Source organism: Oncorhynchus clarkii, chromosome 1, assembly GCF_045791955.1.
Source record: "Oncorhynchus clarkii lewisi isolate Uvic-CL-2024 chromosome 1, UVic_Ocla_1.0, whole genome shotgun sequence".
In the NCBI taxonomy this organism is placed as follows: domain Eukaryota; kingdom Metazoa; phylum Chordata; class Actinopteri; order Salmoniformes; family Salmonidae; genus Oncorhynchus; species Oncorhynchus clarkii.
In genome coordinates this window covers 65,176,241-65,196,626 of record NC_092147.1, presented here as the reverse complement: position 1 = coordinate 65,196,626, position 20,386 = coordinate 65,176,241, and the positions used below count along the sequence as shown (strand labels likewise).

Below are 20,386 nucleotides of genomic sequence, written 5' to 3'. Positions count from 1 at the left end.
GAGACAGTGTGGTGAAGCAAGCGCAACGCCGCCTTTTCAACCTCAGGAAGCTGAAGAAATTTGGCTTGGCCCCTAAGACACTCACAAACTTTTACAGATGCACAATTGAGAGCATCCTGTCGGGCTGTATCACCGCCTGGTATGCCAACTGCACCGTCTACAACCTCAGGGCTCTCCAGAGGGGGAAAACTACCTGCCCCCCAGGACACCTACAGCACCCGATGTCACAGGAAGGCCAAAAAGATAATCAAGGACATCAACCACTCGAGCCACGGCCTGTACACCCCGCTATCATCCGGAAGGCGAGGTCAGTACAGGTGCATCAAAGCTGGGACCGAGAGACTGAAAAACAGCTTCTATTTCAAGGCCATCAGACTGTTAAATAGCCATCACTAGCCGGCTTCCACCCGGTTACGTAACCCTGCACCTTAGAGGCTGCTGCCCTGTATACAGTCATGGCCAAAAGTTTTGAGAATGACACACATATCCATTTTCACAAAGTCTGCTGCCTCAGTTTGTATGATGGCAATTTGCATATACTCCAGAATGTTATGAAGAGTGATCAGATTAATGGCAATTAATTGCAACCTCCCTCTTTGCCATACAAATGAACTAAATCCCCCCCCAAAAAACATTTCCACTGCATTTCAGCCCTGCCACAAAAGGACCAGCTGACATCATGCCAGTGATTCTCTCGTTAACACAGGTGTGAGTGTTGACGAGGACAAGGCTGGAGATCACTCTGTCATGCTGATGGAGTTAGAAAAACAAGACTGGAAGCTTCAAAAGGAGGATGGTGCTTGGAATCATTGTTCTTCCTGTGTCAACCATGGTTACCTGCAAGGCAACACGTGCCATCATCATTGCTTTGCACAAAAAGGGCTTCACAGGCAAGGATATTGCTGCCAGTAAGATTGCACCTAAATCAACCATTTATCTGATCATCAAGAACTTCAAGGAGAGCGGTTCAATTGTTGTGAAGAAGGCTTCAGGGAGCCCAAGAAAGTCCAGCAAGTGCCAGGACCATCTCTTAAAGTTGATTCAGCTGTGGGATCGGGGCACCACCAGAACAGAGCTTGCTCAGGAATGGCAGCAGGCAGGTGTGAGCGCATCTGCACACACAGTGAGGCGAAGACTTTTGGAGGATAGCCTGGTGTCAAGAAGGGCAGCAAAGAAGCCACTTCTCTCCAGAAAAAACATCAGGGAGACTGATATTCTGCAAAAGGTACAGGGATTGGACTGCTGAGGACTGGGGTAAAGTCATTTTCCCTGATGAATCCCCTTTCCGATTGTTTGGGGCATCCGGAAAAAAGCTTGTCCGGAGAAGACAAGGTGAGCGCTACCATCAGTCCTGTGTCATGCCAACAGTAAAGCATCCTGAGACCATTCATGTGTGGGGTTGCTTCTCAGCCAAGGGAGTGGGCTCACTCACAATTTTGCCTAAGAACACAGCCATGAATAAAGAATGGTACCAACACATCCTCCGAGAGCAACTTCTCCCAACCATCCAGGAACAGTTTGGTGACGAACAATGCCTTTTCCAGCATGATGGAGCACCTTGCCATAAGGTAAAAGTGATAGCTAAGTGGCTCGGGGAACAGAACATCTATATTTTGGACAGGAAACTCCCGAAACCTTAATCCCATTGAGAACTTGTGGTCAATCTTCAAGAGGCAGGTGGACTAACAAAAACCCACAAATTCTGACAAACTCAAAAAGACTTGATTGTGCAAGAATGGGCTGCCATCAGTCAGGATGTGGCCCAGAAGTTAATTGACAGCGTGCCAGGGCGGATTGCAGAGGTCTTGAAAAAGAAGGGTCAACACTGCAAATATTGACTTTGCATTAACTTCATGTAATTGTCAATAAAAGCCTTTGACACTTATGAAATGCTTGTAATTATACTTCAGTATTCCATAGTAATATCTGACAAAAATATCTAAAGACACTGAAGCAGCAAACTTTGTGGAAATTAATATTTGTGTCATTCTCAAAACATTTGGCCACAACTGTACATAGACTTGGAATAACTGGCCACTTTAATAATGTTTAAATTATGTTTACATACTGCTTTACTCATTTCATATGTATATAAATGTATTCTATTGTACTGTATTTTAGTCCGTGCCACTCTGACATTGCTCAGTCTAATATTTCATATTTCTAATTCCATTATTTTACTTTTAGTGTGTATTGTTGAGAACTGTTAGATACAACTGCACTGTTAGAGCTAGGAACACAAGAATTTAGCTATACCCGCAATAACATCTGCTAAATTAGTGTGTGACCAATAAATGGCGACTCTAAAACATGCAGTTTTGTCACACAACACAATGTCATCTATGTCTCAAGTTGAGGGAGAGTGCAATTTAGATGCTGACTGCAGGTATGTCCACCAGAGCTGTTGCCAGATATTAATGTTCAGATCTCTACCATAAGCCACCTTCAACGTCATTTTAGAGAATTTTGCAGTATGTCCAACTGACCTCAAAACCACAGACCACGTGTAACCACGCCAGCCCAGGACCTCCAAAACCGGCTTCTTCACCTGCGGGATCGTCTGAGACCAGCCACCTGGACAGCTGATGAAACAGTGGGTTTGTACAAAGAATTTCTTCACAAACTTGTCAGAAACCGTATCAGGGAAGCTCATCTTGTTGTCCTCACCAGGGTCTTGACCTGACGGCAGTTTGGCGTCGTAACCGACTTCAGTGGGCAAATGCTCATATTTAATGGCCACTGGCACGCTGGAGAAGTCTGCTCTTCACGGATGAATCCCGGTTTCAGCTGTAGCGGGCAGATGGCAGAGCGTGTATGGTGCATTGTTGGCGAGCGGGTGGCTGATGTCAACATTTGCTGAGTGCCCCAGAGTGGCGATTGGGTTATGGTATGGGCAGGCATAAGCTACGGACAACAAACACGATTGCATTTTATCGATGGCAATTTAAATGCACAGAATATCATGACGAGATCCTGAGGCCCATTGTCATGCCATTCATCTACCGCCATCACCTAATTTTTCAGCATGATAATGTACGGCACCATGTCGCAAGGATCTGTACACAATTCCTGGAAGCTGAAAATGTCCCAGTTCTTCAATGGCCTGCATAATCACCAGACATGTCACCCATTGAGCCTGTTTGGGATGTTCTGGATCTATGTGTACGACAGCATGTTCCAGTTCCCGCCAATATCCAGCAACTTCGCACAGCCATTGAAGAGTTGGCCAACATTCCACAGGCCACAATCAACAGCCTGATCAACTCTATGCAATGGAGATGTGTTGCACTGCATGAGACAAATGGTGGTCACACCAGATACTGACTGTTCTTTTTTAAGGTATCTGTGACAAACAGATGCATATCTGTATTCCCAAGCATGTGAAACTCATAGATTAGGATCTAATTGCAGGACTTCTTGATTTTTTTTCAGAAGACCATGTCTTAGGTCCGTAAAGTTTATTTCCATTGTATCGTTTTGTACAATAACCCTATAAATACAATTTCACATTTAAATAAAAAGGAGGAGAGGTTACCTTGCATCCCACCCAAATGTTAGGAAGTACAAATAATGCACAGCACAAATGACTGGGTGAAACAAAAGCTGATTAGAAGGAACAATATGCATAAGTTAATGCAGTATCTCGTGACATATCAACTGAATATCTGGTTATTTTCCCATTAGGTTATCAGACAAGAGGTGCATTGTGTAAAACAAGCTAGATAAAACTCTAAATTTACCCCGTATCATACATGATAATAATAATAATAATTCCTTTGAAGAAACTATAGAAGGCATCACACAGCCTTAGGGAACCGTCCTCCCGTTGAACGTCTAGAATTTTATAGAATCACCCTACCCTGTGTAACAAAGCCTACAAAAAGGAGAGTGTCGAGTTGAATATTAATTTGTCTAAACATGAGAACAAATGCAAACAGCTGGGAATCTTAATGCACTCAAGCTGCTTTAACAAATACAAGATCCCTATGAAAAAGGGAGTCAATCATTTGAAGAGAACAAACATGACATTCACTAGTTTTTTGATTTGGTTCAATATAAACAACCAATAGTTGTTGTGAACTGATGATGATTTGTTTGCCGAGACAATGTTCATGTATCATGATGAATGTCAACTATAACCAGTAACCACCATGGTCTTTGACCTTCACATCAGTCTGTATTATCTACACAACACCACCACCATGGAATCCAGGTTCTCATGAGCCTATGGTCTCATCGTTGATGTTGGACACAACATCACTGTGACTGCAGGATAACACCAAGGGTCTTCACTGTGGCATTCACAGCATTCATAGCAGCGGTGGCCACCACAGGCAAATCTCTGGCCACTCTCTGGATGGGGGGCATGTTGGGTCCTTCCAATGTGTCCAGGATACCTTCAGACAAAAAAAATGCAAAACAAATGTCTCATTTTTATTTAATCAAATTCAAGACCCAGTTTAAAAAGGGCAGTGGAGTCAAAAACCTGATTTTCCAGTGTTTTGTATGGTATTTCCACTCTGAGGTTGAAATAATATTGTGACAATTATAATAACTACTTTTTAGTAGAAGAGCTGTTTGGAAAAAAACACATGGAATTTCAGCCTGTTTTGGTAGGGTTGAGTTTTGGCCTGCGATATCACCAGGTGGTATAAGTTAATAGACCAATTACAAAGAGTTTCAAACCTCTGCTAATAACATTTAGTTAAAATTACATATCCCTCCAATTAGCTCCCTCAGACCACTCCCAGGCAGTCCTAGAAAATTGATTGCTTGAGAAATAGCTTTTTGATATTGAGATAAAAACATCTGCATTGGACTTTTAGGAATATACCTTGGCCCAGGGTTGGGCGGTATCCAGATTTTCATACCGTCCCTGTACCATACGTTATTACCGGCAGTGCACACAAGGGGCACTATTCCCCCCCCCCCCCCCCAAAAAAAAAAACAACACAAAACACATTGACGCACAAAACTAATTTAGGGAGCAGGGATCTTGATCCAGGAGTTGATTGATTGTCTCTGCTGTAACCAAGAAGCTTGGTATTGCAAGCTAGCCACTTAGCTAGCAAGTTAGCAAACCAAATGCCTAGCTGGAGCCCTGAGCTGGAGATCATTTATTTGGCACCTTAGATAGTTACCAGCAGTGGCGTAGCATGCACCCCCACTGTTCCTTCAAAGCGGGTGTGCCCCCGAGTAGAAATGTGCACAGATATTTGAATATTTGAACGGACAATAGTATTCGAATACAGAGTATTGTGTGTGAGTATCCATTTTTATTACGTCTATTTAACACTGAAAAGGCTTTTTCTAAATTAAATTAAAATATCCATGTAACATTGTTACATACAAGGGTATATATTACACACCATGATGTTTCAAACTATTAATATAATAATACAAACTTTCCAATGTTGTTTTTATGACGTGCGGCCCATAAAAAGACCGGTAGCCTTCAGGTGTGTAGCTTTCTGTTTAGGTTGGCCAATCAAAGTGGCTCAATATGTAGCAAGTGGAGTGACAGGTCACTAATGCAATGCAAGTTTATGGAATTAAAAAGTTAGCAAAATGAGAAGGAGTAGTCTACAATGAGCAACCAACAGGTAGGCTGTTGTTTATCCTAATGGGGTTGGGGAGAAAGCGCAGAATGTGGCCTCAATTAGCCTAGCTAGCTATAGCTGGCTAGGTTCTCTAGGCTACTCCAGTCAAGACAGGCACTGTTATACAGTGCATTCTGAAAGTATTCAGACCCCTTCACTTTTTACACATTTTGCTGCGTTACAACCTTATCCTAAAATTGATTCAATTGTTGTAATCCCTCATCAACCTACATCAACCCCACAATGATAAAGCAAAAACAGGTTGAGACATTTTTTATAAAATGTACTAAAAATAAAAAAAACACTGAAAAACATCCTCACAGCATGATGCTACCACCACCATTCTTCACTGTGACTTGATTCCTCCAGATGTGATGCTTGGCATTCAGGCCAAAGAGTTCAATCTTGGTTTCATCAGTCCAGAGAATCTTGTTTTTCATGGTCTGAGAGTCCTTGAGGTGCCTTTTGGCAAACTCCAAGTGGGATGTCATGGGCCTTTTACTGAGAAGTGGTTTCCGTCTGGCAACTCTATCATAAAGGCCTGATTGGTGGAGTGCTGCAGAGATGGTTGTCCTTCTGGAAGGTTCTCCCATCTCCACAGAGGAACTCTGGAGCTCTGTCAGAGTGAACATTGGGTTCTTGGTCACCTCCCTGACCAAGGCCCTTCTCCCCCGATTGCTCAGATTGGCCGGGCGGCCAGCTCTAGTAAGAGTCTTGGGTGGTTACAAACTTCGATGGAGGCGATTGTGTTCTTGGGTACCTTCAATATTGCAGAAATGTTTTGGTATACTTCACCAGATCTGTGCCTCGACACAATCCTGTCTCGGAGCTCTACGGACAAATCCTTCGACCTCATGGCTTGGTTTTTGCTCTGACATACTGTCAACTTTGGGATCTTATATAGACAGGTGTGTGCCTTTCCAAATCATGTCCAATCAATTGAATTTTCCACAGGTGGACTCAAATCAAGTTGTAGAAACACCTCAAGGATGATCAATGGAAACAGGATGCCCCTGAGCTCAATTTCGAGTCTCATATCAAAAGGCTCTGAATAGTTATGTAAATAAGTTTTTTTATTAGCAAAAACGTGAGAAAAATAACTTTTTGTTTTGTCATTATGAGGCAATGTGTGTAGATTGAGGATAAATTGTTTATTTAATCCATTTCAGAATAAGGCTGTAACGTAACAAAATGTGGAAAAAGTCAAGGGGTCTGAATACTTTCCAAATGCACTGTATGGGATGATAAATAACATTGTGGCTCCTACAAGTTAGCTAGTCTTGGATGTGGCCGAGTCAGCTACTGCGTCTCTCGCTCTTCCTCTGTCTGCTCACTGCCACACACACACACACAGCCCTCTGTAGCTGCAGCAATAGAGCGCCAGCCTCTCTCCAATGCGCAGAAGTGAAGAAAATGTGTATTTTGAATGTCCGGATATCTGACAAAAATGTATGATACTGTTTGAATAGGGAAATTATTTTAAACGCCTATCCCTACCTCAGAGGTTATTATATATTTTTTATTTTGACAGTATTGAAAAATCATACTATAACTATTTAAAAATACCCTAGTACACTGCCCAAGCCTAACTTGGAGGATCATTGAATAGAAGCAATTCAAATGTGTTTATATTTGGACATATTTGTATTCATTAAGCGTCTCAAAGTTGGAGTGCTGATCTTGGTCCCCCCATCCTTCATTAAAGATTTAAAAGGCAAAAATGATCTTACATTGAACTAAAATATAATTGCAACATATAAAGTGTTGGTCCCATGTTTCATGAGCTAAAATAAAATATCCCAAAAATGTCCCATAGGCACAAAAAGCTTATTTCTCTCAAACGTTGTGCACAAATTTGTTTACACCCCTGTTAGTGAGCATTTCTCCTTTGCCAAGACTATCCATCTACCTGACAGGTGTGGCATATCAAGGTGATTAAACAGCATGATCATTACACAGGTGCACCTTGTATTAGGGACAATAAAAAGCCACTCAAACACAATGCCACAGATGTCTCAAGTTGAGGGAGCTTGCAATTGGAATTGCCAGAGAATTTAATGTTCAGATCTCTACCATAAGCCACCTCCAACATTATTTTAGAGAATTTTGCAGTACGTCCAACCGGCCTCACAACCGCAGACTACGTGTAATCACGTCAGCCCAGGACCTCCACATCCAGCTTCTGAAACTGTGGGTTTGCACAACTGAAGCATATCTGCACAAACTGTAAGAAACCTTCTCAAGGAAGCTGCTTGCTTGTCGTCCTCACCAGGGTCTTAGACTGCATTTCGTCGTCGTAACCAACTTCTGTGGGCAAACGCTCACCTTTGCTGTCCACTGGCATGCCGGAGAAGTCTGCTCTTCGCGAATGAATCCCAGTTTCAACTGTACCGGGCAGATGGCAGACATCTGTCGTGTGGGGACGAGCGGTTTGCTGATGTCAATGTTGTGAACAGAGTGCCCAATGGTGGTGGGGTTATGGTATGGGCAGGCATAAGCTACAGACAACGAACACAACTGTATTTTATAGACGGAAATTTGAATGCAGAGAGATACCGTGACGAGATCCTGAGGCTCATTGTCGTGCCATTCTTCCGCCGTCATCACCTCATGTTTCAGCATGATAATGCATGGCCCCGGCCTCCCGGGTGGCGCAGTGGTTAAGGGCGCTGTACTGCAGCGCCAGCTGTGCCATCAGAGTCCCTGGGTTCGCGCCCAGGCTCTGTCGTAACCGGCCGCGACCGGGAGGTCTGTGGGGCGACGCACAATTGGCCTAGCGTCGTCCGGGTTAGAGAGGGCTTGGTCGGTAGGGGTGTCCTTGTCTCATCGCGCACCAGCGACTCCTGTGGCGGGCCGGGCGCAGTGTGCGCTAACCAAGGTGGCCAGGTGCACGGTGTTTCCTTCCGGGTTGGATGCGCGCTGTGTTAAGAAGCAGTGCGGCTTGGTTGGGTTGTGTATCAGAGGACGCATGACTTTCAACCTTCGTCTCTCCCGAGCCCGTACGGGAGTTGTAGCGATGAGACAAGATAGTAGCTACAATTGGATACCACGAAAAAGGGGTAAAATTCAAAAAATTAAAAAAAAGATAATGTACGGCACCATGTCACAAGGATCTGTACACAATTCCTGGAAGCTGAAAATGTCCCCGTTCTTCCATGGCCTGCATAATCACCAGACATGTCACCCATTGAGCATGTTTGGGAAGCTCTGGATCGAAGTGTACGACAGCGTGTTCCAGTACCAGCCAATATCCAGTAACTTCACACAGCCATTAAAGTGGAATGGGACAACATTACACAGGCCAAAATCAACAGCCTGATCAACTCTATGCGAAGGAGATGTGTCGCGCTGCATGCAGCAAATGGTGGTCACACACACGATACTGACGGGTTTTAAGTTATCTGTGGTCAACAGATGCATACATGTATTCCCATTCATGTGAAATCCATAGATTAGGGCCTAATAAATTGATTTAAATTGACTGATGTCCTTATATGAACTGTAATTCAGTCAAATCTTTGAAATTGTTCCATGTTGCGTTTCATATTTTTGCTCAGTGTAGATCAGCATTCCTACTCTGAGATGCTTTGTGAAGACGAGTCCTGGTTTGCCTTCCGGGGAATCTTACCTTCAACAATCTTGTGATAAGCGAAGTGCAGGTAGAGCAGGAAGAGCATATGCAGAGCAGCCAGTGTTCCACAGAGGATGAGGCGTGGGGTCTGGCCCACAGTCCGAGAGATAACAGCAGCCACCTGAGAGAGAGGGAGAAGGTGAGCCAGGGGGAGAGACTGACTATCACTGACATAGTGGGCGCATTCGAGCGGATATATTTTGTCTAGGCCTTTCAAAGTGTGTTGCATTATGGGGATAAAACTTGTCTGACTTGCACCTACAGTTGCTCTTCACCAACTTCATCCTGCAGCCTTCGCCTGCATTGTGGGAGGCTCTATTATCAACCAGTCATTCGGGTGTTTTTGTTTGACCCAGGCAAAGAAATGACTGAGACAGGAACCAACTTTGCCGCGATTCATATAGGCCTATACAGTGGATATATACAAATGAATGTGATATTTTAGGCTCTCACTATTTGATTTAACAATCTACACACGTGATTTCAGTTTGACATACTTATTTCAACATTATAAACTAAAAATTTTAGAAACAACGGCAACACTGCCATGTTAATCTGAGCCTTTCTGTTGGAAAACCACATTAGTGTCCGACTTCACTCCTCGACGTTCGTCTAGTCGGTTGCTTAAGCCTTACCACTCAAAACGCAGACAGAGAGTGTCAAAGGGCTCTTTGGAATTAAAGTAATTAATCTGCCTATTTACCATCCGCAGTGTGGAGAGCCCTCCTACGACCAGCCACAGGATGTAGAACAGGGAGTGGAAGTGGACGTTGTAGGTGACGAAGAGAACCACGCAGTGCCCGAAAAGACCATAACCCTGTTGGGGGCACATAGTAGAACAGACGGTGAGATTTCACACTGCTTTTATAGCAAACGGATTACACAGGGATGCTGTGAGGAGAGTTATGGTCACTGTTGACTCACCAGCAGAGACAGCATCTGGAGCATGGTGATCTGGGCATTGCATAGGTACGCCAGGAAATAGATGAAGGAGGAAACTCCCAGCCAGTAACCAAAGCATGTCCCTATGGCTGTTCCCATCAGAGTACCCTCTCTCTGTCCAGGGAAGAAAAACATTTATTAGGCCTAATCAAGGTCAGATAGACAACTAATAATAACAATGCAGGATGAACAGACCACATGAGTGCTAAATAAGCAGTACCTAATGTCTGAGACTCTGAACAGATGCTTTATGCTTTCGTGATGTCAAAATGGTTGAGTTGATGCTACCTTCATCTACAGTTGTATGTAGAAAAGTGTTCATTACACCTAATATGCCATATCCATCTGTATACTGTATATTAACATGCATTTATGAAGACAGTATAAGTTGGGCTCTCTTACAATAACTGTTCCTGATGTCTTCATTCCGTGCAGGAGGATGGCCACCAGCGTGAACACCAGCATCATGGGCCCATACAGCTCCCCAGCAATTTTCTGCAGTTGAAAAAGAAGAGCAGTAAAAACATTTATGTTAATTGGCCAGGTAAGCTCTGAAAACTTCTAGATTGAAATCTTTCCCCAGCCTGTGAAAATAGTATGGGAAAAGAAAATCCCACTCACCTGTGGAAAATTGATCATACGGATGGGTATCATTGATTCAATCAACCTAGGGTAGAAAAGAGACATGTTAGGAAGAGTGTCATAAAATGTGAATGCTAAACTATACATGTTAGGACTGACTACAAGTCGTGATTACAAAACACATTTGTACTGACTCACCTGTTCCTAACTTGCATAGGCTCCACATCAAAGTACGGCCGGAGAATGTCTATGTTGGCATATAGGTTGAAAGCCTTGGAAGCCTGCCGCTTTCCTGCTTGCCACACCTAAGAGGATGAGGGAACGTTCATTATAAATCAGCTGACAAAGGTGTGATGAAAGTCAAAGTTATGACATCAAAATTCACCAGACAAGGCTATTGAGATAGAAATTACAATATTGGGTAACGGCAAAGCCCTTTTTATAACAAAGGTAATGTTGTGTGTGACAAGTTGTTCCCCATCAGCATCACAAAGCTTTCTCAGCTCACCTCATCTGCCACCTGTCTCCCCAGCTGGCCCTTGATACCCTTTATTCCCAGAAACTCGCCATCCTCTCCAGTCTCCTCTTCAGCCTCCTCTGCCACCTCCTCCTCCTCCTTCATGCGCTGGTGCATCTCCCCCATGTCCTCAAAGCTGGAGCCTGATGTGTCATCCATGTTTTCCATGTCAATCACTGCTGACCCAGTGCCCTAGTAATAGATAGTTTATTACATAACTACTGTACATCCTTGTACGTGAAATTGTTTCACGCTCAAATTGTTCATGTTTTCATCAGACTGTCACAACCTGTGAAGTTAATAATTCATTTAGCTAGCTAAGAAAATAAATACATGTTTCTTAGTTTATGATTAGCGAGCAAGCTAGCATAACATTGTTTTTGGACAAACTTTAACGTTAGCTATCTCTGTACTATATGTATTGCACAGAAAAATTTAGTTTGGCAACACTAAAGAAGATGTAACATTATCGCGATGTAGCTAGGAAAATAATAGTAAAAACATCACAAGTATTTTCCTGGCTATTGCTACCTAGCTAACTCGCTAGCTAACGTTACCTGGATAATGTTGTCCTCAAAACCACCCCATGGTTCCGTGTTCGTGTTTTTGTTTCCATCAGACGAAGCCATCTTTTAGAGCAGGTGAACGTGTTCTTGATCCCTTTTAAAAAGAAAACTGCACTTTCAATCTCACATACAACCAAATGAATTGTCAACTACAGCATCAGGGGCGCTTAAAATATAAATATTTGTTCCCAAAAATGCATTACACTGCCTAATCAGGTGGGGCTGCGTCACTCAGACTCAACGCGTAACACGTCGTGCGTACTACGTGCAAACATAACACCTCGCGCGACTTTGAAATTGAAAACATCGCATGTTGCTCCAAACAATTAGCAAAAATATCTTTGCTCCAAATCAAAATGACCAAATCCTTTCAGATCTTAGTTCACAGGTGCATATGGTGTATGCTTAGAGTTGCTTTGTGTTCAGAGTTTTCATATGTCAGTGGGTAAAAAATAAGAAACCCGCACGCTGCTGTTTCTTTTTTTTCTCTCATTTTATTCAACTGTTGCCATGTACCTGCAAAAAAGATAGCTCAGATGCACGAATGCCTTTTGAATTTTGAATCACACGTCATTCAGTGCAGGTGGGGCTGTTTTGAGACCCACATTTTCAGAGAAAAAAAAAATATATATATTTTGAGAGGCCTGTTTTGCATGTTATTTTGGCATTAATACGTGTCACATATCAGTTTGCAAGCAATGTACAAATATATATCATTCAGTTAATAAAGCTGCATACACACATGGTCTCTTTTTTTTCTTGAATAAGGCACCTCCAAAATGCAGGTGTTTCAGCCTAGCACAGTGCTTTCTGTGGTGGTGGGGTGAGCCAGCAGGAAATAGGAGCATTGCGCCGTGATTGGCTCAGTGTTCTGTCACTCATGGGGACAGTACGTCATTGCCAAGTTTAAGTGCTTAGTAAGGGTAGACATCTGAGATCAATTTCGAGTCTCATAGCAAAAGGTCTGAATACTTATGTAAATACAGTGCTTTCGGAAAGTATTCAGACCCCTTGATTTTTTCCACATTTTGTTACGTTACAGCCTTATTCTAAATTGTAATACATTTATATTTTTCCCCAACAGTCTACACACAATACCCCATAATGTCAAAGTGAAAAACAGTTTTCGTAGCACATTTTTATATAAAAAAAAAAGCAATACCTTAACACTTATGTAAATAAGACCCTTTGCTATGAGACTTGAAATTTAGCTCAGGTGCATCTTGTTTCCATTGCTCATCCTTGAGATGTTTCTACAACTTGATTGGAGTCCACCTGTGGTAAATTCAATTGATTGGACATGATTTGGAAAGGCACGCACCTGTCTATACAAGGTCCACACAGTTGACAGTGCAGGTCAAAGAACAAGCCATGAGGTTGAAGGAATTGTCCATAGAGCTCTGAGACAGGGTTGTGTCGAGGCACAGATCTGGGGAAGGGTACCAAAAAACTTCTGCAGCATTGAAGGTCCCCAAGAACATAGTGACCTCCATCATTCTTAAATGGAAAAAGTTTGGAACCTCAAAGACTCTTCCTAGACCTGGCCGCCCGGGCCAAACTGAGCAATCGGGGGAGAAGGGCCTTGGTCAGGGAGGTGACCAAGAACCCGATGTTCACTCTGACAGAGCTCCAGAGTTTGTCTGTGGAGATGGGAGAACGTTCCAGAAGGACAACAATCACTGCAGCACTCCACCAATCAGGCCTTTTTGGTAGAGTGGCCAGATGGAGGCCACTCCTCTGTAAAAGGCACATGACGGCAGGTAGCCTAGTGGTTAGAGCGTTGGGCTAGTAACCGAAAGGTTGCTAGATTGAATCCCTGAGCTGACAAGGTAAAAATCTGTCATTCTGCCCCTGAACAAGGTAGTTAACCCACTGTTCCTAAGCCGTCATTGTAAATAAGAATTTGTTCTTAACTGACTTGCCTAGTTAAATAAAGGTTCAATTAAAATAATGTAAATGACAGCCTGCTTGGAGTTTACCTAAAGGACTCTCAGACTTTGAGAAACAAGATTCTCTGGTCTGATGAAACCAAGATTGAACTCTTTGGCCTGAATGCCTGGAGGAAACCTGGCACCATCCCTAATCAAATCAAACATTTGTCACATGCGCCGAATACAACAAGTGTAGACCTTACCGTGAAATGCTTACTTACAAGCCCTTAACCAACAGTGCAGTTCAAGAAGAGTTAAGAAAATATTTACCAAACTAAAGTAAAAAATAATAAAAAGTAACACAATAAAATAACAATAATGAGGCTATATGCAGGGGGTACAAGTTAGTTGAGGTAATGTGTACATGTAGGTAGGGTTGAAGTGACTATGCATAGATAATAAACAGTGCGTAGCAGCAGTGTACAAAACAAATGGATGGGGGGGTGTCAATGTAAATAGTCCAGTGGCCATTTGATTAAATGTTCAGCAGTCTTATGGCTTGGGGGTAGAAACTTTTAAGGAGCCTTTTGGTCCAAGACTTGTTGCTCCGGTACTGCTTGCCATGCAGTAGTAGATCAAACAGTCTATGACTTGAGTGAATGGAGTCTCTGACAGTTTTATGGGCATTCCTCTGCCTATTATATAGGTCCTGAATGGCAGGAAGCTGGTCCCCAGTGATGTACTGGGCCATACGCACTACCCTCTGTAGCGTCTTACTGTCAGAAGCAGAGCAGTTGCCATACCAGGCGGTGATACAAACGGCCAGGAGACTCACGATGTTGCAGCTGTAGAACTTTTTGAGGATCTGGGGACCCATGCCAAATCTTTTCAGTCTCCTGAGGGGGAAAGGTTTGTTGTGCCCTCTTCACGACTGTCTTGGTGTGTTTGGACCATGATAGTTAATTGGTGATATGGACAACAAGGAACTTGAAACTCTCGACTCGCTCCACTACTGCCTCAGCGATGTTAATGGGGGCCTGTTCGGCCTGCCTTTTCCTGTAGTCCACGATCAGCTGCTTTGTCTTGCTCACATTGAGGGAGAGGTTGTTGTTCTGGCACCACACTGCCAGTTCTCTGACCTCATCCCTATAGGCTGTCTCATCGTTGTCAGCAAACTTACTGATGGTGTTGGCGTCATGCTTGGCCACGCAGTCGTGGGTGAACAGGGAGTATAGGAGGGGACTAAGTACACATACCTGAGGGGCCACAGTGTTGAGGATCAGCGTGTCAGATGTTGTTGTCTACACTTACCACCTGTGGGCGGCCCGTCAGGAAGTCCAGTATCCAGTTGCAGAGAGAGGTGTTTAGTCCCAGGATCCTTAGCTTAGTGATGAGCTTTGTGGACGCTATGGTATTGAACGCTGAGCTGTAGTCAATGAACAGCATTCTCACATAGGTGTTCCTTTTCTCCAGGTGGGAGAGGGCAATGTGGAGTGCGATTGAGATTGCATGATCGGTGGATCTGTTGGGGAGGTTTGCAATTTGGAGTGGGTCTAGGGTTTCTGGGATAATAGTGTTGATGTGAGCCATGACCAGCCTTTCAAAGCACTTTATGGCTACAGTCATGAGTGCTACGGGTCGGTAGTCATTTAGGCAGGTTACGTTAGTGTTCTTGGGCACAGGGACTATGGTGGTCTGCTTGAAACATGTTGTTATTACAGACTCAGTCAGGTTGAAAATGTCAGTGAAGACACATGCCAGTTGGTCAGCGCATGCTCAGAGTACATGTCCTGGTAATCCGTCTGGCCCTGTGGCCTTGTGAATGTTGACCTGTTTAAAGGTCTTACTCACATCGGCTACGGAGAGCGTGATCACACAGTCATCCGGAAGAGCTGATGCTCTCATGGAGTTTCAGTGTTACTTGCCTCGAAGCCAGCATAGAAGTAATTTAGCTCATCTGGTAGGCTCGGGTCATTGGGCAGCTCGCGGCTATGCTTCCCTTTGTAGTCTGTAATAGTTTGCAAGCCCTGCCACATCCGACAAGAGTCGGAGCCGGTGTAGTACGATTCAATCTTAGTCCTGTATTGACACTTTGCCTGTTTGATGGTTCGGCGGAGGACATAGCAGGATTTCTTATAAGCTTCCGGGTTAGAGTCCAACTCCTTGAAAGTGGCAGGTCTACCCTTTAGCTCAGTGCAGATGTTGCCTGTAATCCATGGCTTGTGGTTGGGGTATGTACGTTCGGTCACTGTGGTGACGACGTCATCGATGCATTTATTGATGAAGCCAGTGACTGATGTGGTGTACTCCTCAATGGTATCGGAAGAATCACTGAACATATTCCAGTCTGTGCTAGAAAAACAGTCCTGTAGCTTAGCATCTGCTTCATCTGACCACTTTCTTATTGACTGAGTTACTGGTGCTTCCTGCTTTAGTTTTTGCTTGTAAGCAGGAATCAGGGGGATAGAATTATGGTCAGATTTTCCAAATGGAGGGCGAGGGAGAGATTTGTACGCATCTCTGTGTGTGGGGTAAAGGTGGTGTCGAGTTTTTTACCCTCTGGTTTCACATTTAACATGCTGGTAGAAATTAGGTCAAACGGATTTGAGTTTCCCTGCATTAAAGTCCCTGGCCACTAGGAGCACCACCTCTTGATGAGCGTTTTCCTGTTTGCTTATGGCAAACAGCTCATTGAGTGCGGTCTTAGTTAATCTGTTATTCAATGCATTTGGGGTCCTAAAATTCTAAATTAAATAGCTACGGTGGTGGAAGAATTGTCATATTTGAGTAAATGTTAAAAAACCTTAATAGAAAATGGCTCAAGTAAAAGTGAAAGTCGCCAAGTAAAATACTACTTGAGTAAAAGTCTAAAAGTATTTGGTTTTAAATATACTTAAGTATCAAAAGTACATATAATTGCTCAAATATACTTAAGTATCAAAAGTAAAATTATAAATCATTCAAATTCCTTATATTAATCAAATCAGACGGCACCATTTTCTTGGTTTTTATTTATTTACGATAGCCAGATGCACACTCCAACACTCAGACATCTTTACAAACTAAGCATTTGCGTTTATTGATCAGACATTCTCTTGATAAGTGTGTGAATTTGATCATTTTCCTGTCCTCCTAAGTATTCAAAATGTAACGAGTACTTTTGAGTGTCAAGAAAAATGTATGGAGTAAAAAGTACATTATTTTATTTAGGAATGTAGTGAAGGGAAAGTATTCAAAAATATAAATATTAAAGTACAGATACCCCCAAAAACTACTTAAGTAGTCCTTTAAAGTATTTTTACTTAAGTACTTTATGCCACTGGCTAAATGATCCTTGGTATCAAATCAAATCAAATTTGATTAGTCACATGAGCCAAATAGTGAAATGCTTACTTACAAGACCCTAACCAACAATGCAGTTTAAAAAAATACGGATAAGAATAAGAAATAAAAGTAACAAGTAATTAAAGAGCAGCAGTAAAATAACAATAGCGCGACTATATACAGGGGGGCACCGGTTAGTTGAGCTAATATGTACACTACCGTTCAAAAGTTTGGGGTCCCTTAAAAATGTCCTTATTTTTTAACAGAAAAGCGAGATCTTAATTGCAAAAGGGTTTTCTGATGATCAATTAGCCTTTTAAAATGATAAACTTGGATTAGCTAACACAACGAGCCAATGGAACACAGGAGTGATGGTTGCTGATAATGGGCCTCTTGTATGCCTATGTAGATATTCCATTAAAAATCAGCAGTTTCCAGCTACAATAGTCATTTACAACATTAACAATGTCTACACTGTATTTCTGATCAATTTGATGTTATTTTAATGGGCAAAAAAATTGCTTTGCTTTCAAAAACAAGGAAATTTCTAAGTGACCCCAAACTTTTGAACGGTAGTGTACATGTGGAGTTATTAAAGTGATTACGCATAGATGATAACAACAGAGTGTAGCAGCGGTGTAAAAGAGGGGGGGTCATTGCAAATAGTCTGGGTAGCCATTTGATTAGGTGTTCAGGAGTGTTATGGCTTGGGGGTAGAAGCTGTTTCGAATCCTCTTGGACCTAGACTTGGCGCTCTGGTACTGCTTGCCGTGCGGTAGAAGAGAGAACAGTCTATGACTAGGGTGGCTGGAGTCTTTGAACATTTTTTGGACCTTCCTCTGACACCGCCTGGTATAGAGATCCTGGATGGCAGGAAGCTTGGCACCAGTGATGTACTGGGCCGTTCACACTACCCTCTGTAGGGTAGAGCATTTGCCATACCAGGCAGTGATGCAACCAATCAGGATGCTCTCGATGGTGCAGCGGTAGAACCTTTTGAGGATCTGAGGAACCATGCCAAATTTTTTTCAGTCTCCTGAGGGGGATAGGTTTTGTTGTGCCCTCTTCACGGCTGTCTTGGTGTGCTTGGACCATGTTAGTTTCGGGTGATGTGGACAAAGGAACTTGAAGCTCTCAACCTGCTCCACTGCAGCCCTGTCGATGAGAATGGTGGCGTGCTCGGTCCTCTTTTTCCTGTAGTCCACAATCATCTCCTTTGTCTATGACTATTTGTTAGCTTAGTCGAACCAGACATATATTCTAGAGCATGGGTGTCAAACTCTGGCCCGTGGGCCAAATTTGGCCCGCGGGGTAATTATATTTGGCCCGCGAGACAATACCAAATTACTACTAGAGCTGGCCCGCCGGTATTATACAGCGCATTCACCACTAATACTACGAATCCCATAATGCTCTGCTGTTTTAGCGCGCCAATCAGGACAGGACCCAGAAACGCTCTCTCCTCTGTGACAGTAGTCATAGCAACATAGACGCTTCAACTGTCAGCGAGCTAACCCTTCCCAAAAATGGCGAAAAGAAAGGCAGAAAACAGGAGCTTTCTGGACAAGTGGGAGGCAGAATATCTGTTTACATATGTAAAAGACAAACCTGTTTGTCTTGTTTGTGGAGTCAACGTGGCTGTAAGTAAGGAGTACAACATTAGACGACACTATGAAACGAAACACCATGACAAATACAAGGACCTGGACATGACTCAAAGGAGCCAGAAAGTAGAGGAGATGAAAAGAAGTTTGGTTTCACAACAGAATATGTTTAAAAAAGCCACATCACAAAGCGAGGCTGCTGTAAAGGCTAGTTATATAGTGGCAGCAGAGATCGCAAAATCAGCCCGGCCCTTTAATGAGGGAGAGTTCATGAAAAAGTGTATGATGAAAGTTTGCGACCTCGTATGCCCAGAGAAAAAACAAGCATTTTCAAACGTGAGCCTGAGCAGGAACACAGTAGCTGATCGCACATGTGATCTTGCCACCAAACTGTATGACCAGCTGATGGAAAAGGGAAAAGATTTTGTTGCGTTCTCCCTCGCTGTGGATGAGAGCTGCGACGCATCTGATACTGCTCAGCTGTCAGTCTTCATCCGTGGAGTGGACTCAAATCTGTGTGTTACGGAGGAGCTATTAGGATTCAAATCAATGCATGGCACAACCACAGGAAAGGAAATCTTTGAGGAGGTTTCCAAATGTGTAACTGAAATAAAGCTGCTGTGGGATAAACTCGTTGGATTAACGACAGATGGTGCGCCAGCGATGTGCGGTAAAAAGAGTGGACTGGTGGGCATGGTTCGGGAGAAGATGCGGGAAGAGAACTGTGCAGGTGAGCTAACTGTTTACCACTGCATCATACATCAGGAAGCACTGTGTGCCAAAGCCCTAAAGATGGAACATGTTATGACCACAGTAACACAGGTAGTTAACTTTATAAGAGCCAAAGGTCTAAATCACCGCCAGTTTAAATCTTTTCTGGAGGAGTGTGGTTCGGAATACGCAGACGTGCCGTATCACACAGAGGTCAAATCAAATCAAATCAAATTTATTTATATAGCCCTTCGTACATCAGCTGATATCTCAAAGTGCTGTACAGAAACCCAGCCTAAAACCCCAAACAGCAAGCAATGCAGGTGTAGAAGCACGGTGGCTAGGAAAAACTCCCTAGAAAGGCCAAAACCTAGGAAGAAACCTAGAGAGGAACCAGGCTATGTGGGGTGGCCAGTCCTCTTCTGGCTGTGCCGGGTGGAGATTATAACAAAACATGGTCAAGATGTTCAAATGTTCATAAATGACCAGCATGGTCGAATAATAATAAGGCAGAATAGTTGAAACTGGAGCAGCAGCACAGTCAGGTGGACTGGGGACAGCAAGGAGTCATCATGTCAGGTATTCCTGGGGCATGGTCCTATGGCTCAGGTCCTCCGAGAGAGAGAAAGAAAGAGAGAATTAGAGAGAGCATATGTGGGATGGCCAGTCCTCTTCTGGCTGTGCCGGGTGGAGATTATAACAGAACATGGCCAAGATGTTCAAATGTTCATAAATGACCAGCATGGTCAAATAATAATAAGGCAGAACAGTTGAAACTGGAGCAGCAGCACAGCCAGGTGGACTGGGGACAGCAAGGAGTCATCATGTCAGGTAGTCCTGGGGCATGGTCCTAGGGCTCAGGTCCTCCGAGAGAGAGAAAGAGAGAAGGAGAGAATTAGAGAACGCACACTTAGATTCACACAGGACACCGAATAGGACAGGAGAAGTACTCCAGATATAACAAACTGACCCTAGCCCCCCGACACATAAACTACTGCAGCATAAATACTGGAGGCTGAGACAGGTGAGATGGCTAAG

The 20,386-nt window shown here is 43.4% G+C and overlaps 1 protein-coding gene across 1 annotated transcript; it reads right to left on the bottom strand.

Moving 5' to 3' along the window:
* Window positions 1-3,394: 3,394 nt before the first annotated feature.
* LOC139410986 (Yip1 domain family, member 3) lies at window positions 3,395-12,087 on the bottom strand. The gene is made up of 9 exons (XM_071156746.1): window positions 11,830-12,087; window positions 11,264-11,464; window positions 10,954-11,060; window positions 10,795-10,840; window positions 10,576-10,668; window positions 10,156-10,287; window positions 9,935-10,048; window positions 9,229-9,352; window positions 3,395-4,397 (listed from the first exon to the last, which is right to left on the bottom strand). The coding sequence occupies exons 1-9, from the start codon at window positions 11,899-11,901 to the stop codon at window positions 4,258-4,260; spliced, it is 1,029 nt and encodes a 342-aa protein (XP_071012847.1). The 5' UTR covers window positions 11,902-12,087; the 3' UTR covers window positions 3,395-4,257.
* Between the last annotated feature and the right edge of the window lie 8,299 nt (window positions 12,088-20,386).

Excerpts from the sequence above, each read along its gene's own strand:
- LOC139410986 (XM_071156746.1), bottom strand. The coding sequence starts at position 11,901 with ATGGCTTCGTCTGATGGAAACAAAAACACGAACACGGAACCATGGGGT. Across the intron at positions 10,288-10,575 it reads AGACATCAGGAACAGTTATT|AGAGAGGGTACTCTGATGGG; the intron begins GTAAGAGAGCCC and ends TTCCCTGGACAG. Across the intron at positions 10,049-10,155 it reads TCCAGATGCTGTCTCTGCTG|GGTTATGGTCTTTTCGGGCA; the intron begins GTGAGTCAACAG and ends TGCCCCCAACAG.